The following is a 26,022-nucleotide window of genomic DNA, read 5'->3' on the forward strand; positions in this document are numbered from 1 at the left end:
GCTGGTACTGAATGGAGACTCGAAATGGAGAGCAACATACGAGATACTCAATGCAGCAAGAGAAAGACGGTGGACCAAATGCATGAGTCAATATTCAGTTGTGCATGGCATGCAGGATTGGCCGATATCGCCCTCGTGGATCCCCAGCCAAATACCCGCCGGTTCGGTTCTTCTAGGCATGGCTATTCCCTTTTTCTTTTTCTTTTCTGCTTTCGCCGCTGACGACAATCGACCGACGGGAAAGCCCGCTTAGTGAAGGGTCTCCTGGAAACCGTGGTTCATCGCAGGAAGAGGCCATTGTGACCCGTGTGACTGCAACAGCCCGTGCCATTGATATCACTACTCCGTTGTTGGTGTCGTCCAGTTGATGAGTCGGTTGCTGAGCGGTGACGAGAATGACAGGAATGGATCATGTGGCTGGCCACATTGCTTTGAGCAGCAGTGCATGGACTGCACAGAACCGGACTTGTACAGTTGTTACAGTTCAATTGTCTGCGTAAGAGGGAGGGTTGAGATAGCGCATCCCCAATTGGAGTTCGAATTTGGATGTGTCGAATCGAGCTCATGGTGAGGTTCAAGTCGGATAAGGGCGGACAAAATGCCGGTCATCTGCTCGGGACCCCCGGTTGTAGCCGAGCTGGAACTATAGAATAGAATCAACGCGATACACTCCTCGCTTGTCAGGTTTATGACGCCTTGGGACTACCAGCGAGTTCTTATCTTGCCAATGAAGCATATGTGTTATCCCGATAGGTAGCAAGCCTGCGAAGTACAGTACTGTACATAGTAGTTCTGTGCAATGCTTGATCGGGGTAACCCCAATCGACTCGGTCGCTACTTGATAACGATGATGAGGGGCTGTGAGGGGAAGTCTTCATACCCGGCCAACTTGGCTTAGGGGAAACGACCATCTTACATTCGACTCCTTTGGATCATTCTGTCACATCTAACCCTACTGCTTACTTCTATTCGACCAACCAACATGGCTTCACTGAATGACGAAAAACTCTTACATGACATCCGCCCGAAGGTGTTAACCCAACCACTACACAACAGCATCCCTCCGGAGCTGCTGTCGCGATTTGACCCGATCTTTGTTGAGAACCATAACAAATATAACGCGGGAAGGCTTCATACCCATGAGGTTCCCATTGAGGAGTTCCGTCGCAATCCAGCCAAATATGCCATCAGCTATGGCCGTGCGAGCGGTCCAAACATCTACCGCATCTCTGAACAGAAATGCCCCGTCCAAGGGGGAGAGATAAGAGTACGCATCTTCGAACCTGAAACCGTGGTCGACGAGCATGGTAAGATCCAGAAGAGGGCGGCTTATATCAATTTCCACGGCGGTGGGTGGGTGTTCGGTGACCTATCGAAGGATCACGACTTCTGTAAGAGAGTCGTCGACGGGCTGGAAGGGCAGCTGGTGGCCTTTGATGTCGACTACAGACTAGCCCCAGAGCATCAATACCCAGCACCGGTGGATGATTGCTGGACAGCGATCAACTGGGTCAGCAGCAGCTTCTTCTTCCCATTGTATTGATCTGACCGCAAAACTAACTACCAAGACAGGTCCGGTCAAGGGCCGAGGAGTTCAATATCGACCTCGATCGAATGGCGGTCGGAGGCATGTCAGCAGGTGGACATTTGGCAGCCGTCATGGCTCATCTCTGCCGTGACGCCCGCATTCCCTTGCGACTGCAGGTGCTGAATGTACCGGTGTGCGATCTACACAGTCCGTTCAAGCCAGATGGCACGTTCGATCGGGATGGCTGCCCATATGAGTCGTACAAAGAGATGGAGTTTACGGTGCCTCTGCCAGTAGCACGCATGTCCTACTTTCACAGACATTTTCTGGGGGTCCCGAGGCCAGCCACATCAGAGGAGGTGAGCTACTGTTACAGTGGACCGAGCCAACTATGTGCACTTTGCATGATGCTGACATGGCTTTCAGGACTGGAAAATCTCCCCCATCTTAGCTCCCAATTTTGCGGGGCTGGCGCCTGCATTGGTCTTCACTGCTGAAATGGATCCTCTGCGGGATGAAGGTGAAGTTTATGCTGCCAAGCTGAAAGCTGCAGGATGTTCGGTGGAGTTGATGCAGATGAAGGGTGCACCCCATACCTTCGCTCTGCTAGACGGGATACTAGACTCGGGGCGGGTGTATAATGAGAAAGTGATTGAAGGACTGAAGGCGGTCGTCGCGATCAACTAGGAGTGCTGCCGCTGCGTCATGCATATTCGGTAGAATGGATGGCGGTGTAGGAGAAATGCGGAGAGAGTCTAAGGATCATGGTTTATCCGGGTGGTCTCATTTCCATACATTACACCGTACTGCTGCATCACGCACCAAGAACCGGGACCAAAACAAACTGCCGCCTGTAATGACGGTACCGGGCCGGGAGAGCTCGGCAGGCGGTATCGGAAAAGAATGGCCATTCATTAAGACCTCGTTTTACCCTCTTCTTCTTCCCCTTCTTTTTTCTGTGGCCGTCCATCCCCTTGATTTTTGGGTATTCTTGAGCGTGTATACTTAGACTTGCAGTTCCATCCTTATCACATTCTTATTGAAGTATGATGACCGCCTCACCGCCGCGCACGAGCTGCAATGGCTGGCTGGCTTGCTCCCCTTGCAATTGCAATTGGCTGCTCCGATCAACTCTAACTTGGAATGACCAGCAGATCAAAAGCCGAACCCCGTCATGTTGACCTCCTCCAACACTTCGCGGGCCGCGGTGCGCTCGATGGCCAGCCTGACACGCGCTGTCTCCTCCAGCTCCCCCGCAGCTGCCGCGGCTTTTGCTGCCCGCTCCCCCGCTGCTCTCAGTAGCCGACGCCTCTTGGCCTCCAATAGCCGGGTCATGCAACAGTTCCCCCGCCTTCAGTCCTTGAACTCTACCTCCTCCAAGCGCGCCTTTGGTACCACCGTCAGAATGGTGAGTTTTCCTGCCCCAGCTACCAACCGATCGCGATAAGTAAAAGCGATGGCGCCTGGCTGCACATCGCTTTACTCATCTCGGACTTTCCAAATTTCACAACAGTTGGACCCCATGCACGAACGTGCAGTGCTGACCGACCTTGGCTCTCCAGTCTTCTGCCACTCGTATCGAAACCGATGCCTTCGGTGAAATCCAGGTATGCGATCCCCCTCATTCCCATACGATGCGCCTTTGATGATGAGGTCTGATTGTGTTCTGCTCTAGGTCCCCGCGGACAAGTACTGGGGTGCCCAGACCCAGCGGTAAGAGCTCTGTCTATTGCTCTCATCTTCACGAAGACCGGGAAACGGAAACGCGGGGAATAGTACAAAGACTGACGGGGGAACAGTTCTCTGGGTAACTTCGACATCAACCAGCCCCAGGACCGTATGCCCGAGGCTGTTGTCAAGGCTTTCGGTGTCCTGAAGGGTGCTGCTGCCACCGTCAACATGAAGTTCGGCCTTGGTAAGCTACCATTCTTTGAAAAACACCTACACGGGCGCATCGCTGACATGCGCAACAGACCCCAAGATCGGTGAGGCCATCAAGCAGGCCGCCGCTGAGGTTGCTGAGGGCAAGCTGAACGACCACTTCCCTCTCGTCGTCTGGCAGACTGGTTCCGGTACCCAGTCCAACATGAACTCCAACGAGGTCATCTCGAACCGTGCCATTGAGATCCTGGGTGGTGAGAAGGGCAGCAAGAAGCCCGTCCACCCCAACGACCACGTGAACATGTCTGCCTCCTCCAACGATTCCTTCCCCACCGCCATGCACATCGCTGCCGTCGTGGAGCTTGAGAACACCCTGCTCCCTGCCCTGCAGAGCCTCCGCGATGCTCTCCAGGTCAAGGTCGAGAAGTTCGACAAGATCATCAAGATCGGTCGTACCCACTTGCAGGATGCCACCCCTCTTACTCTCGGCCAGGAGTTCTCTGGCTACGTTGCGCAGCTCGACCGCAACATCGAGCGTGTTCAGGCCTCAATCCCCCACCTCCGCTACCTTGCCCAGGGTGGTACTGCCGTCGGAACTGGTCTGAACACCTTCAAGGGCTTCGATGAGGCCATCGCCGCCGAGGTTACCAAGATGACCGGCACCCAGTTCTACACTGCCCCCAACAAGTTTGAGGTCCTTGCCGCCCACGACTCCGTCGTTGAGGCCTCTGGTTCCTTGAACACCCTGGCTGGCTCTCTCTTCAAGATCGCCCAGGACATCCGTTACCTCGGATCCGGTCCCCGTTGCGGTCTGGGTGAGCTGTCTCTTCCCGAGAACGAGCCCGGCTCTTCCATCATGCCTGGCAAGGTCAACCCCACCCAGTGCGAGTCCCTCACTATGGTCTGCGCTCAGGTCATGGGTAACCACGTCGCTGCCACTATTGGTGGCATGAACGGTCAGTTCGAGCTCAACGTCTTCAAGCCCGTTATGATCCGCAACCTGCTCCACAGCGTGCGCATCCTTGCGGACGGTATGAAGAGCTTCGAGAAGAACCTGGTGCACGGTCTCGAGGCCAACGAGCCCAGAATCAACGCTCTCCTTCACGAGAGGTAAGTGACAAGCGAAAATATTTACTGTTTTATCGATCGTTCGCTAACCCCTACTTCTAGTCTGATGCTTGTTACCTGCCTGAACCCCGTTATTGGTTACGACATGGCCTCCAAGGTCGCCAAGAACGCTCACAAGAAGGGTCTCACCCTCAAGCAGAGTGCCATGGAGCTCAAGGCTCTGAGCGAGGAGGACTTCGACAAGTACGTCCGTCCCGAGCTGATGCTGAGCCCCAAGGAGAAGAAATAGATGCATAGACGGCGCGTTGGATGACTAGGAATGAGGGGATTTGGTCTTTTTGAATAGTTTGGAGGGACGCGATCTAGCGGAGTCCAGACTTTGCTCTTTTTTTTTTAACATCAAATTTATGTACACCCAGGAAATTTCATTGTATAATTTTTTTTTCATCGACTGTGTGAATCTATGAGGAAAGTTTGAGTAGGACTATGTGGGATGAATCCCGATCTTGCGGTAATTTGGTCGAATCGCATTCGCCGCCAACTGCTACTATTTTTGGAATGCCCCAGGGGTGACCGGGGCAGACTGCGAAGACTGCCCTGCAGCAACATCCTTTTCTTGCGGAGAGGCACGGAGAGGCAAACAGCTAACGAGTAAAAATGTCATATCAGGACCGCATGCTATGTCGGAAAGGGAGTTGAAAGCGAAGGGGTCTAGGTGGGAGTAGTCAGGGGCGGACAGAATGACAATAATTCAATGAAGATCAATAAATGGGGTGTTTCAGGCAGCCCATGGCTGTGCTTGCGGCCATCTTTAATACGAGTGACTTCCGCCGCGCGCCGTGATCTGTCCCCTCTTCACTTTTATTTATATGCAGAATCCCATCAACTCTGTACAATTGAACCGTCTGTCCCTCTTTCAGACCTCTGTGTACATTTCCCACGCGCTGGTCCCCTTTTCCTTGCACATTCCGCCCGTCAGGAGTTTCATTCCCCTTGTTCCTGACCACGAACCCCGCTACTTCTCAAAAGAGAGGCACATATCCACCCACCACCATTCCCCTACAGTCTGAGCAACAACATCCATCCCCTGGTCAAAACCCACAACCAACCGAACCGCCAGCACCGTCCCAATTTCCCACAAAACCAACATAATGACGAACCTCACCACCAACAACTCCACCGCTGCTCCCCAGCACGCCCCGGCCGCCGCCGCCGTCGTCAAGCCCACCACTAACGAAAACGACAACACCATCAACACCGACCCCCTCCTCTTCCCCACGACCCTCGTCTCCCCGGACGTCACCGCCGCCCTCCCAGAAGCCTACACGATCCGGCCCCTGCGCCGCTCCGACTACCAGCGCGGCTACCTGGACGTGCTGCGCGTGCTGACGACCGTCGGCGCCATCACCGCGGCGCAGTGGGACGCCCGCTACGACTGGATCGCCGCCCGCAACGACGAGTACTACCTGCTGGTCATCTGCGACGGGACCGGCCGCGTCGTCGGCACGGGCAGCCTGATCGTCGAGCGCAAGTTCATCCACGCCCTGGGCATGGTCGGCCACATCGAGGACATCGCCGTCGACAAAGACCAGCAGGGCAAGAAGCTGGGGCTGCGCCTCATTCAGGCGCTGGACTTTGTGGCGGAGAAGGTCGGCTGCTATAAGGTTGGTTCTGTCCTTTCTCCTTACAGAGGTGTGGGGGTGGGGTTTGGGGGTTTGGCTAATTTCTTTCTGTACTGGGTAGACGATCCTTGATTGCTCCGAGTCGAATGAGGGGTTTTATCTTAAGTGTGGGTTTAAGCGGGCGGGGTTGGAGATGGCGCATTATTATTAGAGGGATGGGGGTTGGTTTTCTGTGGTGAGGTGTGGGTGTGATTTTCTTGATCCAAGGGGGGAGGGTCTCTTTTTTTTTTTGCTATTCTTGGGGCGTTTCGTATAGATTATCGTGGCATTCCTGGGTCCTTTGGGGTTTGGGGGTGTGGGATTGGGCTCGGTGCCGATACATAATTTTATCTGGGGTGTTGCATGGGGGGAAACTAGAGTATGGGTTTCATTATGCTTGAGGTCCCGTTGTGGATATATGAGGGCAGGGACTAGGTGGTTGATGCAGTGATGTGGTGTGGTTTCTGTTTCGGGGGTTATGTGCTATATAACTTATAACTTATAAGTGGACTAGAGGAGGCCAAGGCTCATCATATATTGGCGAAATCCTGGGTTCAGTGAGTGAGTATTGATGCGGTGGTATCGGGATCCTGGTAGGACAAGTAAGGGTTATGCCAGTAGGACTCGGGTGTGTAGGACACACTGCTGTCAGGGACCATGTTGGGGGGTGCCTGAGGCGGGACGTCATGTGGTTGATATTCTAGCTCCGAACTATACCTGGAGAATAGAGGGTGAAATACTATCGTTGCAGGACGTATCATGTAGAGTCCGACTTGGATTCGGATTCTCGGGGGAGATCATGTACGAATTGATGTCCCATCACAGGATTATGGAGGACAGACGACCGTCGAAGTACATGGGCAATCACAATCTGGTTGCAGGAAGGTCAGAACGTGGCGATGTCAAGTACGACTTAGCTCCAGTATATCATGGAGCCAGGAAGTGGGAATCTACAAGCTCGAAGACTCAACAAACGAAAACGAAATCGAAATCGAACCAATGCCATCATATCACATCCATTTTCCATTTTTATGGTTTTATAAAAAGTACCATGGCGCAACATGATAGAGAGAACCACCCTATCTGGAAGAGCCAAGGGGGTATATTGTAAACGGGACTCTCTCCCCCCGGACTCTTTCGACCGGGGAGAGAAGAAAACGTTTCTTGTTGCCTTTTTTCGCTCATGGGCCGGAAAGTTCGCATTTTGGTTTCAATAGAAAATTTGTTGATTGAAGGAAAACGTAAAATTCCAGCTCCGGAAAAACCTCCCAAGATTTCATGATATCCCTTGTGCTCCCCCAGTTTAACAACCCAAGCCAAACCGCTTCTTCTTTTTCAAGTCACGTTTTTATTTAGGAAATTTAACGGGACTTGGCGGCGACCTTGGGGGCGGAACCCTTGGCACCCTGCTTGCTCTGGATGCGCTGGGTACCCTTGCCGGCGGCGGCGTTCTTGGCCTTCTCGGCCTTCTTGCGGGCCTCGGAGGCAGCCTTCTTCTCCTTAGCGTCCTTGATGGCCTGCTGGCGGGCAGCGGCACGGGCCTCGGGGCGCTGGGAGCGGCGCTCCTTGATCACGTCGAGGGAGGCACCGACAATGGCACGCTGGTGCTTGACGGCACGGCGGGTGCGCTTCTTGGCAACTTCCTGTATTCACGGCAAAAGATGTCCCGTCAGCAAATTTCGTTCCACCCACGATATATCAAACCATGGGCTCCTGTGTCTCTCGCGTCGTGAGCTCTCCTGCCTGATGGTAATGTTGATGGAGCCCCTTCCTTCTTTCCGTCATTTGTGCATGCAAGTGTCGCGTCAGGCGGATTTGGCGATGGACGAGTCGACTTGAATAGTTGATGCAAATTCCCCATCCAAACTTTGGCCGTTGCTCAAAACTGTTGTTCCCGACATGTTCTACCTCCCCTTCCGATCCACACATCCCCACAGACAGGAGAGAGACGATCCAAGAGGACACAGAAACCTTCGTTTCACGCGCGAAATGCAGAGGATATGGCGGTGGTTACTGACTTCAGAGATACCCTTCTTATGCTGGCGACGGTAGAGGACAGTCCAGGCGATACGGCGAGGGTTCTTGCGCTGGAGGAAGAGGGACTCGGACTTTCCATTCTGGAAGCGGAAGATCTTGCTGTCGCCACGGACGTACAGCTTACCCTGTTACAACCGAAGAAAAAAAGTCAACAATCTGGGCCTCTTCTCATCATGTTGGCGAATGTGGGATATTTTTTTGGATGATTTCGTCACGGGGTTGCCGGATATAACATCACTCTTTCATGTCGGGGCTGGGGGCGAAAAAACGCACCTTTCCAGGGTAGATCTTCTGGCCGGAGAAAGAATCGTCGTAGGTACGCATCTTGATCGTCTGAGATGCGCAGCCGGTCTGTTGTCGGTTGGCGTTGGGTGGTTGAGTCGAAGCGGTCTCTGCGGCGAGGCTGTTCGGGCGAGACTGACACAATTGTGGTGGTGCGGTGCGGGAGCCTCGCTAAACCCTACCACGTGACCAACTCCTGCCCTTGGCTGCCCGCCTGCCCGCCTACCCGCCTTCCCGCCGACAGGCCCTCTTGGTATAGTTCACTTGGTATTGTATGGGGGACTGGCGCGGGGGAGCAACTTAGTAACGGGTTGATGGATTAACTATGTTCTCTTCTTCGAAAGGTTGCACACCTTGATTCGTTCTTGCTCAGATTCATCAATTTCATTATGATTATTATGGGTTTTGTGTCTGAGACTATGTGACAGAGAAATATGAAAACAAATCCCGCCTCTGAAGAGCGTCATCGTACACACCAGGATCGTATCATCAGAGCGATACATGGCTTCTCCAAGTCACATACAGCAAGGGTTCATCTAACAGGACCGAATTTTAAAATGATGCAGGCTCACTTGTCTATCCATTCCCGTCTGTTTCACTCTTATCCATTCGTAACCGGAACGCCATGATCACGATACATCAAGCAACATGCCCGATCGATAGCATCAGGTCGCAGTATCAATTTCCCATTCGAGATGGTACCAAAGTCGCTGGCCTTCCGCCAAAGCACAAAGCGGTTGCGCCTATTCATGACGCATGCCAGTCACAGGGGCCCCAAGGGTTGGGCTTGCAGTCCTAGATAGACAAAAGTAATTAGCATGTTTTTCACCTAGCACCGATCCTCTCTTCGCCAGCTGACAACTCCCCAGAGGACATGTCCCACTTACCTTGCACTGGATGTCGCGACACATCGGAGTGGAGCAGATACCGCAGCAGTCGGAGCAGACATAACGTCCGCAACCAGCGGGCTCGGTGCACACCGTGTAGGTCGAGTGATCTCTGGTCAAGTTCCCGTAACGGTCCAGAAGGGCGGTCACCATGAAGCAGCGGCGCGACTTCAACCAATTTCGATTCGCGATGGGCTGGTCCATGTATCGATCGCAACCCCAGCGGACGCAGCAGGGCTTCCCGCAGATAGGGCAGGGCCCGCGGCACTCGATGCACCACAGAATCTTACAGTCCCAGGAGCGGCTGTCATCGGGTCTAGCGGGTTCTCCAGGAGCGGCGCCCTTAAGAAGAGTGCCGGTGAAGCCGCGCACCCAGAGAGTCTATTCCTTGTGTTAGCTGCGGATAGGTTGGGCAATTCGGAGCTGGAGTAGGTAGGTCTCTTACTGGATCTTTGTAAGGCTTGCGTGCCACGGGCGGGGTCGCTTCGGGCTTTTTGGCGTCACCCTCAGCGCTGTCGCATTTGTCTTCACCTTTGGCGTCGTCCTTGTCTTCGCCTTTGTCGTCGGCTTTGCTCCGGTTCTCGCTGTGTATGGAAGCGGCAGCACTGCTTCCAGGAAGATTCACGGAAGAGTGGCCGGCGGACTGAGGCTCCTCTAGATCCTTCTCCTCGCGCAAAAGGGGAGTCGATGAATTTGGAGAGAGAGAGACAATGGTGAAGCCCAAGCGTGACCCTTCAGGCTGGTCAGCGGACTGAGTCCTCTCGGCGGGCTCCTTGCGCAAAAGGGCAGTCGATGAGTCGGGAGTAAGAGTGCCAGCGGTGAAGCTCAAGCGTGACCCTTCAGAACGCTCGTCGGAAACAATGTTCCAGGAATCTAGACCGAGAGAGGCTGTAGAGGAGCTCAAGCGTGCGCCTTGAGACTTTTCGCCGGGCACAATGATCGAAGCACCGAAACCGAGAGAGGCCTTGGAATCGCTCAAGCGTGACTCTTTAGACTCCTCGTCTGAAACAATGTTCCAGGAATCAAGACCGAGAGAGGCTGTAGAGGAGCTCAAGCGTGCGCCTTCATACTTATCGCCGGGCACAGTGATTGAAGCACCGAAACCGAGAGAGGCCTTGGAAACGCTCAAGCGCGACTCTTTGGACTGCTCGCCAGACGCAGTGTTCGAGGCACTAGGGTTAGGAGTGGCCATGAGGGTGCTCAAGCGCGACTCTTTAGACTGCTCGCCAGACTCAAGGTTCAAGGCAGCAAGATTGGGAGGGGCCATGGAACTGTTCAAGTGTGACTGGTTAGCCTGCTCGCCGGACGCAATCTTCGAGGCAGGAAAATTGGGAGAGGCCATGGAACTGTTCAGGCGTGACTGGTTAGACTGCTCGCCGCTCATGATGTTCGAGGCACCAAGACCGAGCGAGGCCATGGAATCACCCAAGAGAGACGCTTCATCCCTTACACTCAGGACGACTTCTTTCTCTTTGAGTGAGACAAGCTGCTCTTCAGTCTCCTCGATAATAGTACAACGATCCCAGAAGTCCAGGCGCATGTAGACAGGGACATCGTCATCGCCAATATCTGCTCACAAGGTCAGTTCGTCTCACTCAGCTATCACCTGGCATGGTGTTGCGTATTTGTTTACAAACAACACAAGGAGCACAAGCAATGAGAGGGGACACTTACCACCAGATGTGTCACCGAAGCTCGCAGAGCTCTGAGTTCCAATACTAGCGGCCAGGCTGTCGGTGCTCTGGTTGCCCAGGGCGTTGACCAAAACCGCGGACTCCAGAGACATGTTGCTTTCATTCTTGTTAGACATAACCTTCTCCTTCTTGCTGCCATCGCTAGGCTTTCCATGCTTCTTGGAGTTAGACTTGTTGTCCCTGGCGATCTTAGAGTTACCGGTCTCTGTTTGGAAGGTCCAAGCATAAGCTACCGCTAGACGAGCTACAACACAGGCAAGAAGACGACAACTTACTCTCCTTGGTCATCGAAACCACAGACCACTCAGAGACAGACTTTTGGTCGCTCTCCTTCTCAGCGGCGGGGCCTTCTTTGTTGAGCTCCATCTTGTAGTCAGTAGGTCCAGCCTGGGTGACGGATTGTTTGAAGGAGTGTAGGTTCTCGTAGTACGCCAACGCAGGATGCTCGTACTGGTCCTCGACGAGAGGGGGGCGGTCGAGCTCTTTCTCTGGACGACGTAGTCTGCGCTGGTAATCCTCCAGCGTGGGAAACAGGTGATCCAGGTCTTCAATGGTCACTGCACGCGGGGCTGCGCGCGGGGCTTGAGTGCTTTGGTTGACTGTTACCACCGACTCACTGAAACGATGTCATTTGATGAAGGGGGTTGTTTACCTGGTCCTCCTTGAGGCGTCCCTGTCCCTTTCACACAGTCTCGACAACTTGAAGACCGCGGTTCCTGGGATGAATGGGTTGAGAACTTGTTTGATGGTTGGAATCATGATAGCTGGGTGATGCGTGTTGGAAGTCACATTGGGGGCGATGATGCAGTTGACAGTATCGAGAGATAGTAACTGTTGACATTAATGTTAAGGCTACTAACACTATAAGGTCCCGTGACCTTATACATGGTTGCGCCAGGAACTGAAACGAGAAGATCGATGCTGGAGTGAATTGGTTATAATCTGGCGTTAGGCTGACTTCCTGTAGTGAAGTGTTATTATCGGTTCGTTGTTATGTTCTTTATAGGCGACTATATGCAAGCCAGGCACAGTGAATATGAATAACCAATATCAGCTTGATAAAGTAGAACTCTGGAGAAAGTGTGAGGCTGGTTGTTTGTCGATGGAGCTATCCTCCTGCAGCTACATAGGCTAGTACTGTACATATCTTTCCTCTTCACTGCTGCACTAGATCCACCATCATGGAAAACCCACCAACCCTCAGCTCATATAGTCAAGCCCATAGCAGGAGCTTTCTCAGTCTACATCTCAGCTTCCTGGCATACAGGTCACGAGGTAAAAACTATTCCCTCACTTAGTATGAGCTGACACAAAAGCAAGTTTGGAGATCATATGTACATTGCTATCTATCCATGCGAAAGCGCCCCCACCAGGGCGACTATGGCTAAGCGGAACTAACTACATTCTCGAAGAGAGCAACAAAAAAAAAGAAAACCACAGGACCAGCACCAAGATGTACCAGATATGAGATACGTCCTTTGCTGCCATCTACACGAGCGAATGAAAATAGAACCCAAAGGTGCAGAGCTGTCATCCCTCAAGTGCAATGCCGGCTTGTCCCTCTCTCCCTGCAGAGCCGCAAGTGAAGTAGCTGTAAAGACTGACGCCGGGAAGAATACTGGAGGGGATCTTAAGGAAAAAAGAACGAGAGGCACTTTTCTTCTCTGTTGTTTCTTCTTTGAGGTCTCATGGGTCACGTCACAGACGTTTTGTTGCACCTACCGGGTTCGTGTCAAGGGCAGGCAACCTGGGGAAGAGGCTACCACCGAAGCTTCTTTTTTTTCTCTCTTCTCCCCCGTTCCCAAGAGTTGAACGGCATGCATCTAAGTCATGGCGTGGGTTCTAGTCCACTCTTTCGCGGTCTGTATGGCAGCCGGCTCATCCTCCTTCCAGCGTTGGGCGACGTCGTTGGCGAGCGGGTCGTCGGGGTTCGGGGCACCCAGCAAGGCCTGGATTGAGAGTAGGATCGTGCGGATTTGTAAAGCGGGGGACCAGTTGTCTAGTTTGGTGGTTAGTTCTCATCCCTTTCCTCGTGGCATAAGTTCCGTAGAGGACATACTCTTGAGCACGTCCAAGCAGATCCGTCCCAGCCGGTCGATGTTGGGGTGGTAGATCTTCGTCAAGAAGCGGATCTTCGGGGGAGTCATGGGGTAGTCCTCGGGCAAAAACAGTTCGAGACGGAAGATGCCACCTTCAAAAGCGAGTGGTTAGCGGCCAATCAGGCTATCCCTCGCACATTTCCAGACGATATACCTTCGTACGGCGACTGTGCAGGTCCGTGGATCGAGACATCGAAGTAGCGCAAGTTGTCTTCATGCGGGACAGCGTTGATGCCGGGAACCCTGCGGATGGAGATACGTTAGCCAGTCTTGTAGGAGACGAGGACTCGAGACAGACTCGACTTACGGCTCCGCCATCAGGCGCTCAGTTTCCTTGATGATTCTCTTCGGCAACGCCATCTTGGACCTGTAGATTGAAATGAACCTTAGTATACATCCAGACCCTTGGGTTCCTAGCGCCTTCAAGTACTCGAAGGTGGGGCGGGGCTTACGGTTTCTCTGCTTTTGGCCTGTCTGGAGCGTGACAAATCAAGTTCCTACACCAAAAAGGAGAAGAGAAGGCAAAACAAAAAGAAAAACAGCAGTCGACCTGTGAGCTGCTTATCGAGAAGGAAACAAAAAAAAAGACCAATAGCTTTAGGTTGTCTATACGTGATCCTCTTCCGGAAACTAATCTGAATCGACGTAACCCGACAGAGGGGCACTGCATTTCGGGCATTTGTCACCCACCGCAATATGCACGGGTTGCTCGGAACGCCATCCGTGCAGGTGCCTTGACCCGAAATGGAAAGTCCGGATTCCCCCAGACTTGTGGAGCTGCGACTGAGCCTCAGTGTCTCGACTCCTTTGGGGCAGATGCGGTTGCTTGAGGTAGGCTTGCTTGTGAGTTAGGCCAGCTTCATTGATGAGATCATTGGCTAACAGCGCGCTTGCTCAGCTATCTCTAGCTCATTACCTCTCTCAAGACCCCGCATGCCCATTGTATGCAAAGCTCCGAACTTCGACCAGTTCCATACTTGCTCAATGCGCGCTACTGCTTTCTCTCAATTGTCCATTATCCGCAATTGACCGGCCCTTTATGTTATCGAGAGTTCGACATGAGACCAACACGTCCTATCGCACACGATCACATCTCTCATGCTCGCATTCCTGCTTGAATTCGATACTTTTCCAGGGTGTGGATAGCAGCCGAGACGCAGCGCAACGAGGACGGAGCTTCCGACGGCCTGGCCAGACGACGGAACCATGACGGACACCAGTGAGCCCAGGCCACCGACGTCGGCCTATGAAAGTCCAACATTCGGCGAAGATAGTTCATTTCATGTGGAGCAACCTGTTGGGTCTATGTCCATATCGCCATGTGGACGGGATGTGGTGCTAGCTTCCAAGGAGGGTCTGCACGTTATTGATCTGGACTCGCCTTACTCCCCGCCCCGGTACCTGCCTCATCACACACCGTGGGAGGTCGCGGATGTCCAATGGTCGCCATTCGCGGCCCGAGACTACTGGGTCGTCAGTACATCGAATCAGAAAGCACTGGTCTGGAACTTGGGGATGAAGACTTCGGAGAGTTCAATTGAGCATGTACTGCACGCCCACACGCGGGCGATCACCGACATCAACTTCTCGGCGCATCATCCGGATATGTTGGCCACCTGTGCTGTTGATAGTTTTGTTCACTGCTGGGATCTGCGCATCACCTCCAGGCCCGCCATATCATTCTCCGACTGGTTTGCTGGTGCAACACAGGTGAAGTGGAATCGACAGGACCCTAATGTGATCGCGAGCTCGCATGACAAGTTTCTACGGATCTGGGACAAACGGATGGGCGCGTACCCGATCACATCCATCCAAGCACATGACACGAAGATTTACGGCCTCGATTGGAATAGAGTACGACCCGGGGCTCTCACGACTTGCTCACTCGATCGGACGATAAAGTTCTGGGATTACACAGTCGATACCGAGGTTCCTGAGAAGCTCATCCGGGCACCGTTCCCCGTGTGGCGCGCACGAAACACCCCATTCGGTTGGGGTGTCTTAGCCATGCCGCAGAGAGGTAACAGTGATCTTCACTTGTACAGTCGCAGACTCGGAGAGGGTGCCAATCCCGGCGAGGATCTTCCGTTGGTTCACAGCTTCCCGGGACACAAAGGTCAAGTGAAGGAGTTCCTATGGAGAGCTCGTGGGGGTATAGCTGATGGGATTGATCATAGAGATTTCCAGCTCGTCTCATGGGGCACCGATCGAGAACTCCGATTGCACAGGGTTGACCCGGATATCTTACAACGAGTGGGCTATGAGAAAGGAAAGTCGTTTATCTCTAACTTTAATCTTACCCGTAAAGGTGCGGTCTACAAGTCCTTTCGGGATACGAACGCCGACCAAGATGATGAAGACACAGGGTCCCTCTCGCCGAAGACCCAACAAAGCGCCACGCCACAAACCTCCCGCAACAAGGGGCTGAATACGATTTCTATCCCATATGCGCGCGGCTGGACACAAGGTGGAGGCAACTCGGACTCCAGGATAGGCATGCAGGGGCGGACGAACGTTCGAGCCGATACCAACCCTATCGCATGGATGCGCGGCGTGAAGATATCTGGCTGGGACATCGAAACCCTGGGTGATGAGATCACTCATGTTGGAGAGAAGTTCACCAAGGTATCTTTTGAGTCCGTTGATGTCAGGCAAAGGAAAGCGATGATATCCCTCAACGGCCCGTGGGGTGCTGATAGCGACTCTCTTTTCTTGAAAGTTGATATCAAGTTTCCGAGTGATTACCCCCGGGCTTCCATTCCTATATTCAACGTACAGAAGACTGCCGCAGTTACCGATGAGCTTGCCGACAAGCTCGTGGCAGAAACTCGGAAGATAGCAGATACCTACTTAACTCACAAGCGAGGCTGCTTGGAAGGGGTACTTCGTTATCTACTGGGCGAAAGCACACTTGAGGAAAGTATGGCATGGATTTCTGGAGAAACAGCCGAGACTGTCAAGTCCCCGATCAATGGCCAGCTCGAGGGAGAGGAGTCAAGCGATGAGGACGAAGTCGGGCTATCCCAAAGCCAAGACTTAGGCATGAGCTCGGAACTACTTCGTCCAGTCAATGCCAACGTTATGGTGCCTGTGGCTAAGGGATGTGGTGCGTTGTGGGCAAATGACGGCCGTTTGGTATGCTTTTTTCCCTCCAAGAATGATAAATCGGCAGAATGGATGGAGAACCTAGGCCTGAGAGAGATGTCCAGGCTCTCGAGAGCCGATAAAGTTTTTGAAGGGTTTGGCCGATTGCAGACGAGCTCGCCTGGTCCGCGGCCTTCTGCTACGATTGCCAGCACTGATGATGGCGCATCAGAGTATTCCGATGACTCGGACGCGGAGAGTTCAAGCTCTTCCGGGTCCTCCGGTATCTTATCAGGGTTGCAGCATCGATTCCCGACTCCTCAAACATGGAGGAGTGGTGGCAGCCTGGGGATTTATAGGCCACGCTCTACAGATAACTCCCAGAGGTCAACAGCGGGAGCAGTGACCACGAAATCGTCTGATCCGCCTCAGAACGTGATTTCGATTCACGACTTCAGTGATATGCTACCAGCAAAACGCGAATTGGCTGTCGGATATCGTATCTGTGGCAAAGCCACGGATGTGTGTGCCCATAATTCTGCCGTCGCTCTCGATCACGGGTACCACGAGCTAGCTCGAATCTGGGGCCTCCTAAGGCTCATTCTTCACAACCGGAAATCATCGATGCTTGCCTCTAGTCTAGACCAACTAGGAAGGCCGCCGCGCATTCAGCGAAAAGACAGTGCTATTGATCTTACTTACGACGCCAAGAGCCATAATAGGAGCTCGAAGGGATCCCAAGCCTCGTCAATAAGATGGGGGGATCACCCTTTTGGTAGTCACTGGCTCATTCCATCTCTATTTGATCACTTCGAACGAATCGGCGATGTACAGATGATCGCGATGCTGTCATGTGTCCTGCACGAACCGAACAATGAAGAGATATCGGCGAAGGAGAAGGTTCATCACAGTAGGAGTGTCTCTAAGCGCATGGAAGAACATTCATTCTCGTTCGACTTTTACCCTCCGCATACAGTGATACAAAACAAATCACATACTGCGACTCCCCTTGCCACCACACCAAAAGACAGCCATACAACTCCCATCACACACAGTTCCGGACGCTCATCCTCCGAGATTTGGCGTGTTGATTCCACTCCTCCTTATTCTACGGGAACAACTCCCCCGCTGAACTCTCGAGTTGCGGCCCTACCGGCAGACCGGAAAACTTGGAGCCAAAATGTATCAATAGCAGCCTCACCCGATCAGCAGTCTCAGCCTCGAAGTGCATCGGGGCTTGGTTCTGTTCTTGCCTCTTCCCTTTCCCGGTCTTTCACCTTTGGGCCCTCTTCGGCGTCCCCCCCTGCGACTGCATTGTCGAAGAAGAAGCAAAGTCCAAGTGGCAGCCTACATACGACCGGTGGATCCGGTATGTGGGTTACCAGTGCTCTTACGGCCAAGCCTGCTTCGGCGGTTCCGGACTATCTGACTACCTCTACCGCGCTTACTTCACAAACCCATTCCGACACGGAAAGTGAGCGACCGTCACCTGCGAAACCCCGGGCGAAACTGCAAACAACATTCAAGAATCAAAATGCATTTGACAGCGGCAGCTCACAGAACACGTTCCTTGACCCAAAGAAAGAAGGTCTATACCATTCATATCGAGCAGCATACGCCCACCTCCTTTCAATCTGGGCATTGCCCGTACAACGCAGTGAGGTTCTCAAAATTGGCGGCATAGCTAGTCCTCTCAAGGACCTGCATGTTCCTCGCCAAAATGCCAATGGTCACCATGATTCATTCTCTTTCCCAATCTCAAAACATCGGGGCGCGACCACGGTGACTATTGATGAGGAGAATCGAGGCCTGGACATTCAACGCCATTGCAATAAGTGTGGACAGGCACTTCAACATTCGATCTTCGCCACAAAAGCTGCCGTTGAAGCGCTGACCTCCAAGAGTCATATGAAGGGGACTGCGACATCCATCGTCACGTGCCCCAACTGCAAACCAAGACAGTCACTTGCTCTGAAGTTGCCGTGTGTTATATGCGGCGAGGTGGTGGACGGAATGCTTATTCCCTGTCTCGGCTGCGGTCATGTCAGCTGCTTTGATTGCCATCGAGGCTGGTTCTCCATGGCTTCCGCAGACACTCATCCTGATGATCACGCTGAGCAAGACGAATACCGATACTGTCCGAGCGGCTGCGGGTGTAAATGCTCTGATTTCATTGACATAGATCCCGCCTCACCCTGGGACGTAACCACAGACCCAACGAGTCCACAAGAGCGGGAGAGCACCCACCATCGGCATCGAAGTAAGAAGTCTGATGGGGCAGTCTCCACGAAAAATTCCGGTGAACACGCCACGGCACCTAATAGTGCTCAACATGGAGAAGACGCCGATCGATCGCAGAGCGTCTCGCCTTTTGCATCTCTTGCGAAAGGCCTGGGTGGAGGATTGAGCAGAGGGCTGCGACTACGGGACGACAAAAGAAGATCGAAGCTGTCGTCGACTTCGTTTGTCCCCAAGAAGTCTTCGATGAATCAGGTTGTTGAGAATAGATGATGGTCATTTGTCTCTGCGTTTCTAGCTAGCGACGTTGTGTATACCCCTTCGGTTTTTTCTTTGTTTTGGTAGCTCTAGGGTTAGGTGCTGGTTTAATCCTACTTTTAAGATATGGTCCGTTTACCATAATCGATCACGTCGGAGATAAAGCGGAAAACTGTTTTGAAAATGAGCTTCTGTTTGCTTTGTAATCAGTTGGTTGTAATTTAGCTATGTGTTACCATGCAAAGGTCATGGACGGACACGAATGATAAGATCTCGACACGGAGAGTGTCGATGTGATGCCTGAAAGATCTGGTCACGAACCAACCGCTTATCGGCCAAAGTCGATAACACTCCGCCGTCATTTCTCGATCATTGACCCACACCATCACTCACTTTGTGACCTACCTCATCTTCACCACTGTCCGACATGAGGAGTAGGGTATCTCAGAACTAGACGCTATCTTAATCTTACTCTTACGTACCCATTGCCAAACTACTATGAGCAACACCGGTCTTGTCGCATGGGGCGTTCCCCGGCTAGCGGAGCTTCTTCCGTTGGACCAGGAATCGCTCACCCAGATCATCGACTACGCCGCCAGCCTCTCCAAGGAAGAAGGAGCCAACCACCTCAAGAACCTCTTGGGTGACTCGCCCGCCGCATTCGAATTCATCGCTGCCTTCAGCTCCCGCCGTTCGGCCCCGCCGCCGCAGCGCTCCGCCGCATCCTCACCAGCACCGACATCCGCTCCCGCCCCCTCAAGCACATCGTCCGCACCTCCCAGAAACACCAGCAGCAGTTCAGGCCGAAAAGGCAAGAAGTCAAAGCCACCGCTCCACAGCGCTGGCCCTGTGCGCCGGCCCGAGAACTTCGGCGACGTGACCGGCGGATACAGAAAGGAGGATCAAATTGAGGATTACATGCCTGTCTCCATGTCAGGCCGGGGTCGACCGGATGCGAAGCCATCTCTCGGTCTACGAAATCTACCGGTCACAACTTCTCAAGGATCATCCGCTACCTCATCGCGCAACCAGTCGCCCGCCCCTCCCCGGCCTACATCCACCACCACCACCACCACCAGCAAGAACAACAAAGCCCCACCTTCAGCCGCGGGACCCGTCATCTCGGATCTCCTACCTAACGTGAAGTCGAAAGCTGCCAAGTCAACGGCGCGTGGCGCCGCAAATGCAGGCGGAGGAGGCTCGTCCTCCTCGTCATCGGCCAAGGGCGGCGGCGCCCTGACGACAACGAACATCACCGATCTGACAGCCGCGATCGCCGCGCTGGAGGTGTCCACAAACCCGACGCTGGGCCCGGGGGCCCGGAAATGTACGTGCTACGCCAGCATCCACCCGCTCTTCGACCCGGCGCCGAACTGTCTGAACTGCGGGAAGATCATCTGCGCGCTGGAGGGGCTGCAGCCGTGCTCGTTCTGCGGGACGCCGCTGCTGTCGAGCGACGAGGTGCAGAGCATGATCCGGGAGCTGCGCGCGGAACGGGGCCAGGAGAAGATGCGGGCCCACAATGAGAGCGTCCAGCACCGGGACGGGGGACCGGGGCTGGGACCAGGAAGTAACAGTACCAGCAATAATAAGCTGGATGCGGCCCGCGCGCATCGCGATAAGCTGCTACAGTTCCAGGCGCAGAACGCCAAGCGCACGCGGGTGGTGGACGAGGCGGCGGACTTTGAGACCCCCAATGTCGCGTCGACGCTGTGGATGACCCCCGCGCAGCGGGCGCTGGCCCTGAAAAAGCAGCAGCGCATCATGCGGGAGATGGAGGAGAAGGCCCGGCCGGAGTGGGAGAAGAAGAAGACCATCATGAGCTTGGATATCAAGGGTGGTCGAGTGACGCGGGTGTATCAGTCCGCCGCGGAAGCGACCGGGTCGGCGAAGGCCGCGGAGGAGGGGGAGGACGAAGATGACAATGAGGCCAAGGCTGCGCAGCGAGATGAGGCCGATCGTGCGAACAGCGGTGGCCACGCGTTTAGCAACAATCCGCTCCTGGCGGCTGGCGGGCTGCTCCGGCCGGTGTGGAAAACGGCCGACGGTAAGCAGCCCGAGACGGCGCGCAAGGAGCGCCAGCCAACCTGGCGGCGGGTGCAGGATGACAACGACGATAACGAGCAGTGGATTCTAGATGGCGGGGCGCATGGGTATACATGATCCTATGGAGGCGCAAAGATTCTGGCGTCACCGTGCAGTTCCTCCCTCTCTCCCTGCGTTCAGGAGTGAGTGTGTTGGCTTGTACATACTCAACATTCTCCTTGCATAGTATCTACGTGTGTTCTCGCTGGTTGTATACACCACAGCAAAAACCACACTACGTATCTCTCAAGCTAGCGAGCCATCGTATCCTTCGGTGGGGCACAATGAAAGCCAGAGCCCGTATTAATTTCAACTTGGAATAGACTCTCGTACTGGGTAATTGCTACGCTACAATGGGAGCTAGAGCTCGTGTTCGGAAGGGCGATACCTGCTAGGTAGTAATCCTATCAATAATAATAGTATCCTATAACCTGTCAAACGTTACACATCAGACATATGCCGCATCTATATTACTCCTATACTCACCTATACAGTACACCCCATGGGATAATGAAAAGCATAGCCAACAATTCAACCCAAATTCCCCTGCACTAAAGTACCAGAAACCTGCTCCGCTGGATCATGACGCCAATAGATCAGCCATAAGGTGAGGAGAGATCATGGACCATGGAACGTAACAGCCAGCCAGTTAGTCAGTCACTCGCCCAAGCTGCTAACTAGCTGCTGCGCTGCGTCAAAGCCCGCAAGTAACCGAGAAACCAAGGGTAGGCAGGGCATTATTAATTCAGAGACCGGTCGGTCGGTAGGTATATGAATATTAGCCATCTGCATCTTTCAATATTACCTATCAGTTTGCTCCCCACTTTGGCCCCGTGTCTTACAATTCACTTCTTTACTTGAGACTGAGACATCACGAACCGAGAGCGGGAAGTGACGTTTGCGGGGAAGTTGGCAGTGCCGCAGTATACAAGCTCGGTTCGAAGCGGGTAGATTCGGCCAACCACCACTTACCATTCACGGAGGGTCATCGTATCTGAGATACAAGGTATCAGCAGCTGCAACTGAACACGAGTGAGTGGATTGATAAAGTACTGGCTGGAGTGGTGCTTATACGACTGCTACCTACCTTATTAATACTTGCTCCCCCCTTCTTTCTTCTCCAGGTCGAGAGACCAACTCGTCGAGCTACATCCATCAAGCCAGTCCCAAGGCAACCAGGGCAACAGAAGGATGTTAAGCCAGCTGAGCTGGGACGCCATATCACTATCCCCGGGTGGAATCGCCTGGGGTGTGCTGGGGTTACTCTCCGCGGTGGTGAGTGCACACCGATTACCCTCAGATTCGCCCTATCGTTGCTCTTTCGAAGAATACTACTAACGGGGTATGGATGCAAACAGACCCTCCTCTACACCCTCTACAACCGCTACCTCCACCCGCTCCACCACCTTCCGGGCCCCCTGCTCGCCTCGCTCACCCCCTGGGTCCAGCTGTACCACGGCCTCCGCGGCGACCGCCACCTCTGGCTACACACACTCCACACCCAGTACGGCAGCCACGTGCGGGTGGCGCCCAACTTTGTGTCCGTCAACACCGCACAAGGGCTGCACGACATCTACGGCCACGGAAAGCGCCTCAAAAAGGCCGACTTCTACAATGCGTTCCCGGCCATCAAGGGCGTCTACAACACGCACAACGTCATCGATAAGACGGCGCACGGCCGCAAGCGCCGCGTCCTGAGCCAGGCGTTTGCCGACCATGCGTTGAAGAGTATGGAGGATGTTATGCTCTTGCATGTGCGGCAGCTTTGTAGTGGGTTGGTGGGGAGACAGCTGCAACAGACTCCAACGGAAGGTGGAGGCGGGGAGAAACAGGGGCCGGCAGTGGTGCAGGATTTGGGCCGATGGTTTAGTTATCTCACGTATGATGTGATGGGGGAGTTATGTTTTGGGAAGAGCTTTGATATGTTGATTGAGAGTAGCCGGCGGAGGTTGGTCGAGTTGGTGGATCGCGCGGCGAACCGGCATTATATCGTGAGTGTGCCCCAGTTTCTTCTGTGTCTTCTGGTGGGTTTGGCTGACATTGCGGGGGAACACTTCCAGTGTGGTCTGTGGATGCCCCTCGATCGATGGCACCTGGACCAGATCTTCATTCATCGGTTGACCAACGACCGCTGGAACTTCATCATGAACTCCCGGGTCGAGGCCACGAAGCGCGCCCAGGAACGCACCCAGGCGGGCCACGACGCCAAACGCGATTTCTTCTACTACCTGCTGAACGCCCGGGACCCGGAGTCCGGACAGGGGCTGACCACCCCGGAGCTCTGGGGCGAGGCCAACGTTCTGATGATCGCGGGCAGCGACACGACGTCGACCACCCTCTCGGCCACGGTGTTCTACCTGGTGCGCAACCCGCTTGCGATGGAGCGGCTGAAGAACGAGGTCCGCGGGGCGTTTACTTCTGTCGAGGACATTGTCTCGGGCAGCCAACTCAACGAGCTGGTGTACTTGAAGGCTTGTCTGGACGAGGCGCTGCGGCTGGCTCCCGCCGTGCCGGGGGCGCCTCCCCGCGAGGTGATGGAGGGCGGCGCCATGGTGGACGGGGTGTTCCTGCCTGAGGGGACCGATTGCGGCACGCCGACCTTCTCCATCCACCACCAGGCTGCGTACTACCGTCAACCGGGTGCGTACCTGCCGGAGCGCTGGATCGAAGGCGCGACGTGTAAGACGGAGTTCGAGTCCTGGGAGACGAGTAAAGAGGATGTCGAGGTCGCGCGACGTGCGTTCTGCCCGTTCAGCATCGGTCCGCGCGGCTGCATCGGCAAGAGCATGGCATTCATGGAGATGCGACTGACGATTGCACGGTTGATCTTCCTCTTTGATCTGGCGTTGGCCGACCACCGCGGGGAGGACGCCGAGGGCCACTTGGCGCTGGTGGATCACTTCACCAGCGCCAAAGAAGGGCCCAATGTGACTGTACGAGTGCGTACGTAGCTAAGCTGATGTAGATTGAGAACACCTAAAGCACAGTACATAACTTCATCGAAATCAGATCCAACCTTCCAGTGCACAGTAGAGGCTGGTTGCAGGGCCGATACCAGGCAAATCGACGCTATCGGAAGGACACGTGCCGGACACGTGCCGCCATCCCCAGGCAGCGAGACAGACTGCCCTTCTCTTTCCCTACATTTCTCTCCGACTCCCCTTCTTACATACATATCAAGAAATCAGTCACTCGTTTATTTCTTTTGATCTCCTCAATATTCAGACTCTCGTTAACCTATTTTCGTTGCCTATTGTTTTGCTTTTAACTTTCATCTTTGTTCCCCCAAACATCGAGATGCCCCCTTCGGCGCTGACCACGACCTTCATACAATCGACCTTCCTTAATGCCATTGCCAATCTCCTCGCCCAGGTCATAGATCAGTACCACCGCGGTGTACGTAGCTTGATTTCTTTTTCCCGTCATCAATTTTCCCGCAATCCCGTGCATGTATAGAAAAAACCACAAAACACGCTATATACATACAAGAATCCACGGTGTCCTCCTCAACATTGACCTCTGTCATGCATGACTAACATGATTTGGGGGAAAATGGGGGAATTGGGGAATTGGGGAAATGGGGGAATAGTTTGGGGGTACTGGGTAGTGGTGGTAAGTGGATGAGAGAGAGAGAGAGGGTCCTATAACTCAACTCTGGATTTGTTTCTTTGGGGTTCTGCGTTTCCCCGCCTTTGCCTTTGCCGTGCCTTGCCCTGCCGTGTTGAAACGGTGAACCCTTGGGCCTTGACGCCTTGTCTCCAAATGATCTTCCGGATCATCCCGAGTCCGAGTCCACTGCGGGAGGCACCAACCCTATGATCCATGATCCATGATGTATACATCGATTGCCTAAACGGGTAATCTGTAAACTTCTGGCCATTCCCATTCGTGTCATGTCCCCAGGACATCATTACCACCTAGCAGGGCACTTGATTCATGCCGAGAAACAGACCTCATCAACACCGAGATCCAGCTTCTCTCTTCCTTTTTGATAATCTAAACACCAAGCCTATCCCCCACCCACACAAATATGGGAGCCCCAACACCAGCCCCAACCACCACAACCCAAACCCCCTCCCCATCACCAAAGAACAACCACAAACCGGACCCTCCCTATTCTCATCCACCTGTCCACCATCCCCCAACTTACCCCCCTTAACCCCCTCCATCCTCCCCTCCCCCCCCCCTAATTTCCCTTCCCAGAAACCATTCCACCTAAACCCCACCGCCCTCCTCCAATTCCTCATCTACGGTCTCCTCAGCGTCCTCCCCAATTTCCTCTGGCAACGGTTCCTCGAATCCCGCTTCCCGGGGTTCCCCTCCTGGCGGCGGCGGTGGTCGTCGGCCCTCACCACCACCACCACCACCACCACCATTCCCCGGACATCATCCACCCCCACCCCGCCCAATCCCGCTACTACGAAGGCCGCACCACCGAAAGGGGAAGTATGCATCCCCATCCCCATCATCCCCATCTTTCCCGAAAATACCACGACCAAAGCCAAAGACAAAGCCAAGGACCAAGACCCGAAAAGGCAAGCGGGGAGGTTCTACCCCCGCAGCAGCAGCAGCAGCAGCAGTAGCGGCAACGGAGTCCGCAACTTCCTCGCCAAGTTCCTGCTGGATCAGACGGTGGGATCGGTGATGAATATCGTGCTGTTTGTGGTGTTGATCAATTTGTTGAAGGGGGTGAGTTGGGCGGGGTGTTGGGGGTTGGTGCGTGAGGTATGTGCTCTTTTTACCTTGACTGTGGTTGAAGTTGGGGAGAGGGAGGGGGGTGGTTCTCCCTTTGATGGCTGGGGCTCGGGCTTAGGTGACGAGACGATGACGAGACGATGCTGACTTTTGAGCTGGGGGCAGGACTTCCGGCCGATCATGATGGCGCGGCTCAAGTATCGGCCGCTCGTCTCGGTGCTCATGTACACGGTGGTGCCGGTGGACCGGCGCGTGGTGTTTGGGAGTGCCTGTGGGGTGATCTGGGGGGTGTATTTGAGTTTATATGCGGTGGTTTAGCCAGTGTCAAAATCTGGCGTCTTGGATATGGGCTGCATAATACTTCGCTTTGTTTCACACTGGGTGCTTGGGGCTTGGGGCTTGGGGCTATTCTGTCAAAGAACGATAGGGGCCCAATTGTCAACCATAGACTAATAATGCTTCGCGTTCATATCATATTAGCATATTACAGTACATCACCCCGCCACTGTATGGATTCCCCGACCT

At 54.0% G+C, this 26,022-nt stretch overlaps 9 protein-coding genes across 9 annotated transcripts; 7 read left to right on the plus strand and 2 right to left on the minus strand.

The window, feature by feature from the left end:
- The first annotated feature begins 720 nt into the window (after nucleotides 1-720).
- On the plus strand, nucleotides 721-2,437 carry BO95DRAFT_395752 (alpha/beta hydrolase). Its single transcript, XM_025583726.1, has 3 exons — nucleotides 721-1,510; nucleotides 1,573-1,887; nucleotides 1,955-2,437. The coding sequence occupies exons 1-3, from the start codon at nucleotides 983-985 to the stop codon at nucleotides 2,213-2,215; spliced, it is 1,104 nt and encodes a 367-aa protein (XP_025439193.1). The 5' UTR covers nucleotides 721-982; the 3' UTR covers nucleotides 2,216-2,437.
- A 56-nt stretch (nucleotides 2,438-2,493) lies between these two features.
- On the plus strand, nucleotides 2,494-4,929 carry BO95DRAFT_445775 (class II fumarate hydratase). The gene is made up of 7 exons (XM_025587223.1): nucleotides 2,494-2,572; nucleotides 2,683-2,936; nucleotides 3,091-3,135; nucleotides 3,204-3,241; nucleotides 3,328-3,443; nucleotides 3,502-4,519; nucleotides 4,580-4,929. The coding sequence occupies exons 2-7, from the start codon at nucleotides 2,745-2,747 to the stop codon at nucleotides 4,764-4,766; spliced, it is 1,596 nt and encodes a 531-aa protein (XP_025439194.1). The 5' UTR covers nucleotides 2,494-2,572; nucleotides 2,683-2,744; the 3' UTR covers nucleotides 4,767-4,929.
- Nucleotides 4,930-5,129: 200 nt separating this feature from the next.
- gup1 (glucosamine 6-phosphate N-acetyltransferase) lies at nucleotides 5,130-6,804 on the plus strand. Its single transcript, XM_025587224.1, has 2 exons — nucleotides 5,130-6,141; nucleotides 6,221-6,804. Exons 1-2 carry the CDS (start codon nucleotides 5,629-5,631, stop codon nucleotides 6,308-6,310), a joined length of 603 nt encoding a protein of 200 aa, XP_025439195.1. The 5' UTR covers nucleotides 5,130-5,628; the 3' UTR covers nucleotides 6,311-6,804.
- Nucleotides 6,805-7,039: 235 nt separating this feature from the next.
- Nucleotides 7,040-8,499, minus strand: BO95DRAFT_395759 (60S ribosomal protein eL24; the record flags this gene model as incomplete). Its single annotated transcript, XM_025583727.1, has 3 exons — nucleotides 7,040-7,781; nucleotides 8,157-8,300; nucleotides 8,449-8,499. The coding sequence occupies 3 exons, from the start codon at nucleotides 8,497-8,499 to the stop codon at nucleotides 7,500-7,502; spliced, it is 477 nt and encodes a 158-aa protein (XP_025439196.1). The 3' UTR covers nucleotides 7,040-7,499.
- Nucleotides 8,500-12,861: 4,362 nt separating this feature from the next.
- Nucleotides 12,862-13,497, minus strand: BO95DRAFT_466626 (E2 ubiquitin-conjugating protein UBC13; the record flags this gene model as incomplete). Its single annotated transcript, XM_025589227.1, has 4 exons — nucleotides 12,862-13,037; nucleotides 13,098-13,229; nucleotides 13,292-13,380; nucleotides 13,445-13,497. The coding sequence occupies 4 exons, from the start codon at nucleotides 13,495-13,497 to the stop codon at nucleotides 12,862-12,864; spliced, it is 450 nt and encodes a 149-aa protein (XP_025439197.1).
- An 846-nt stretch (nucleotides 13,498-14,343) lies between these two features.
- On the plus strand, nucleotides 14,344-18,732 carry BO95DRAFT_370319 (Mtc5p; the record flags this gene model as incomplete). The annotated part of the gene is made up of 2 exons (XM_025582908.1): nucleotides 14,344-18,264; nucleotides 18,340-18,732. 2 exons carry the CDS (start codon nucleotides 14,344-14,346, stop codon nucleotides 18,730-18,732), a joined length of 4,314 nt encoding a protein of 1,437 aa, XP_025439198.1.
- Nucleotides 18,733-19,107: 375 nt separating this feature from the next.
- Nucleotides 19,108-21,097, plus strand: BO95DRAFT_420163 (zf-C2HC5-domain-containing protein). Its single transcript, XM_025584519.1, has one exon. It carries the CDS (start codon nucleotides 19,216-19,218, stop codon nucleotides 20,878-20,880), a length of 1,665 nt encoding a protein of 554 aa, XP_025439199.1. The 5' UTR covers nucleotides 19,108-19,215; the 3' UTR covers nucleotides 20,881-21,097.
- An 815-nt stretch (nucleotides 21,098-21,912) lies between these two features.
- Nucleotides 21,913-23,811, plus strand: BO95DRAFT_475708 (cytochrome P450). The gene is made up of 3 exons (XM_025589877.1): nucleotides 21,913-22,077; nucleotides 22,161-22,793; nucleotides 22,863-23,811. The coding sequence occupies exons 1-3, from the start codon at nucleotides 21,994-21,996 to the stop codon at nucleotides 23,751-23,753; spliced, it is 1,608 nt and encodes a 535-aa protein (XP_025439200.1). The 5' UTR covers nucleotides 21,913-21,993; the 3' UTR covers nucleotides 23,754-23,811.
- A 155-nt stretch (nucleotides 23,812-23,966) lies between these two features.
- Nucleotides 23,967-25,987, plus strand: BO95DRAFT_516952 (uncharacterized protein). Its single transcript, XM_025591857.1, has 3 exons — nucleotides 23,967-24,198; nucleotides 25,006-25,527; nucleotides 25,663-25,987. The coding sequence occupies exons 1-3, from the start codon at nucleotides 24,100-24,102 to the stop codon at nucleotides 25,813-25,815; spliced, it is 774 nt and encodes a 257-aa protein (XP_025439201.1). The 5' UTR covers nucleotides 23,967-24,099; the 3' UTR covers nucleotides 25,816-25,987.
- Nucleotides 25,988-26,022: the final 35 nt, after the last annotated feature.

The sequence above is a fragment of the Aspergillus brunneoviolaceus genome (assembly GCF_003184695.1).
Source record: "Aspergillus brunneoviolaceus CBS 621.78 unplaced genomic scaffold BO95scaffold_62, whole genome shotgun sequence".
NCBI classification, from domain to species: Eukaryota; Fungi; Ascomycota; class Eurotiomycetes; order Eurotiales; family Aspergillaceae; genus Aspergillus; species Aspergillus brunneoviolaceus.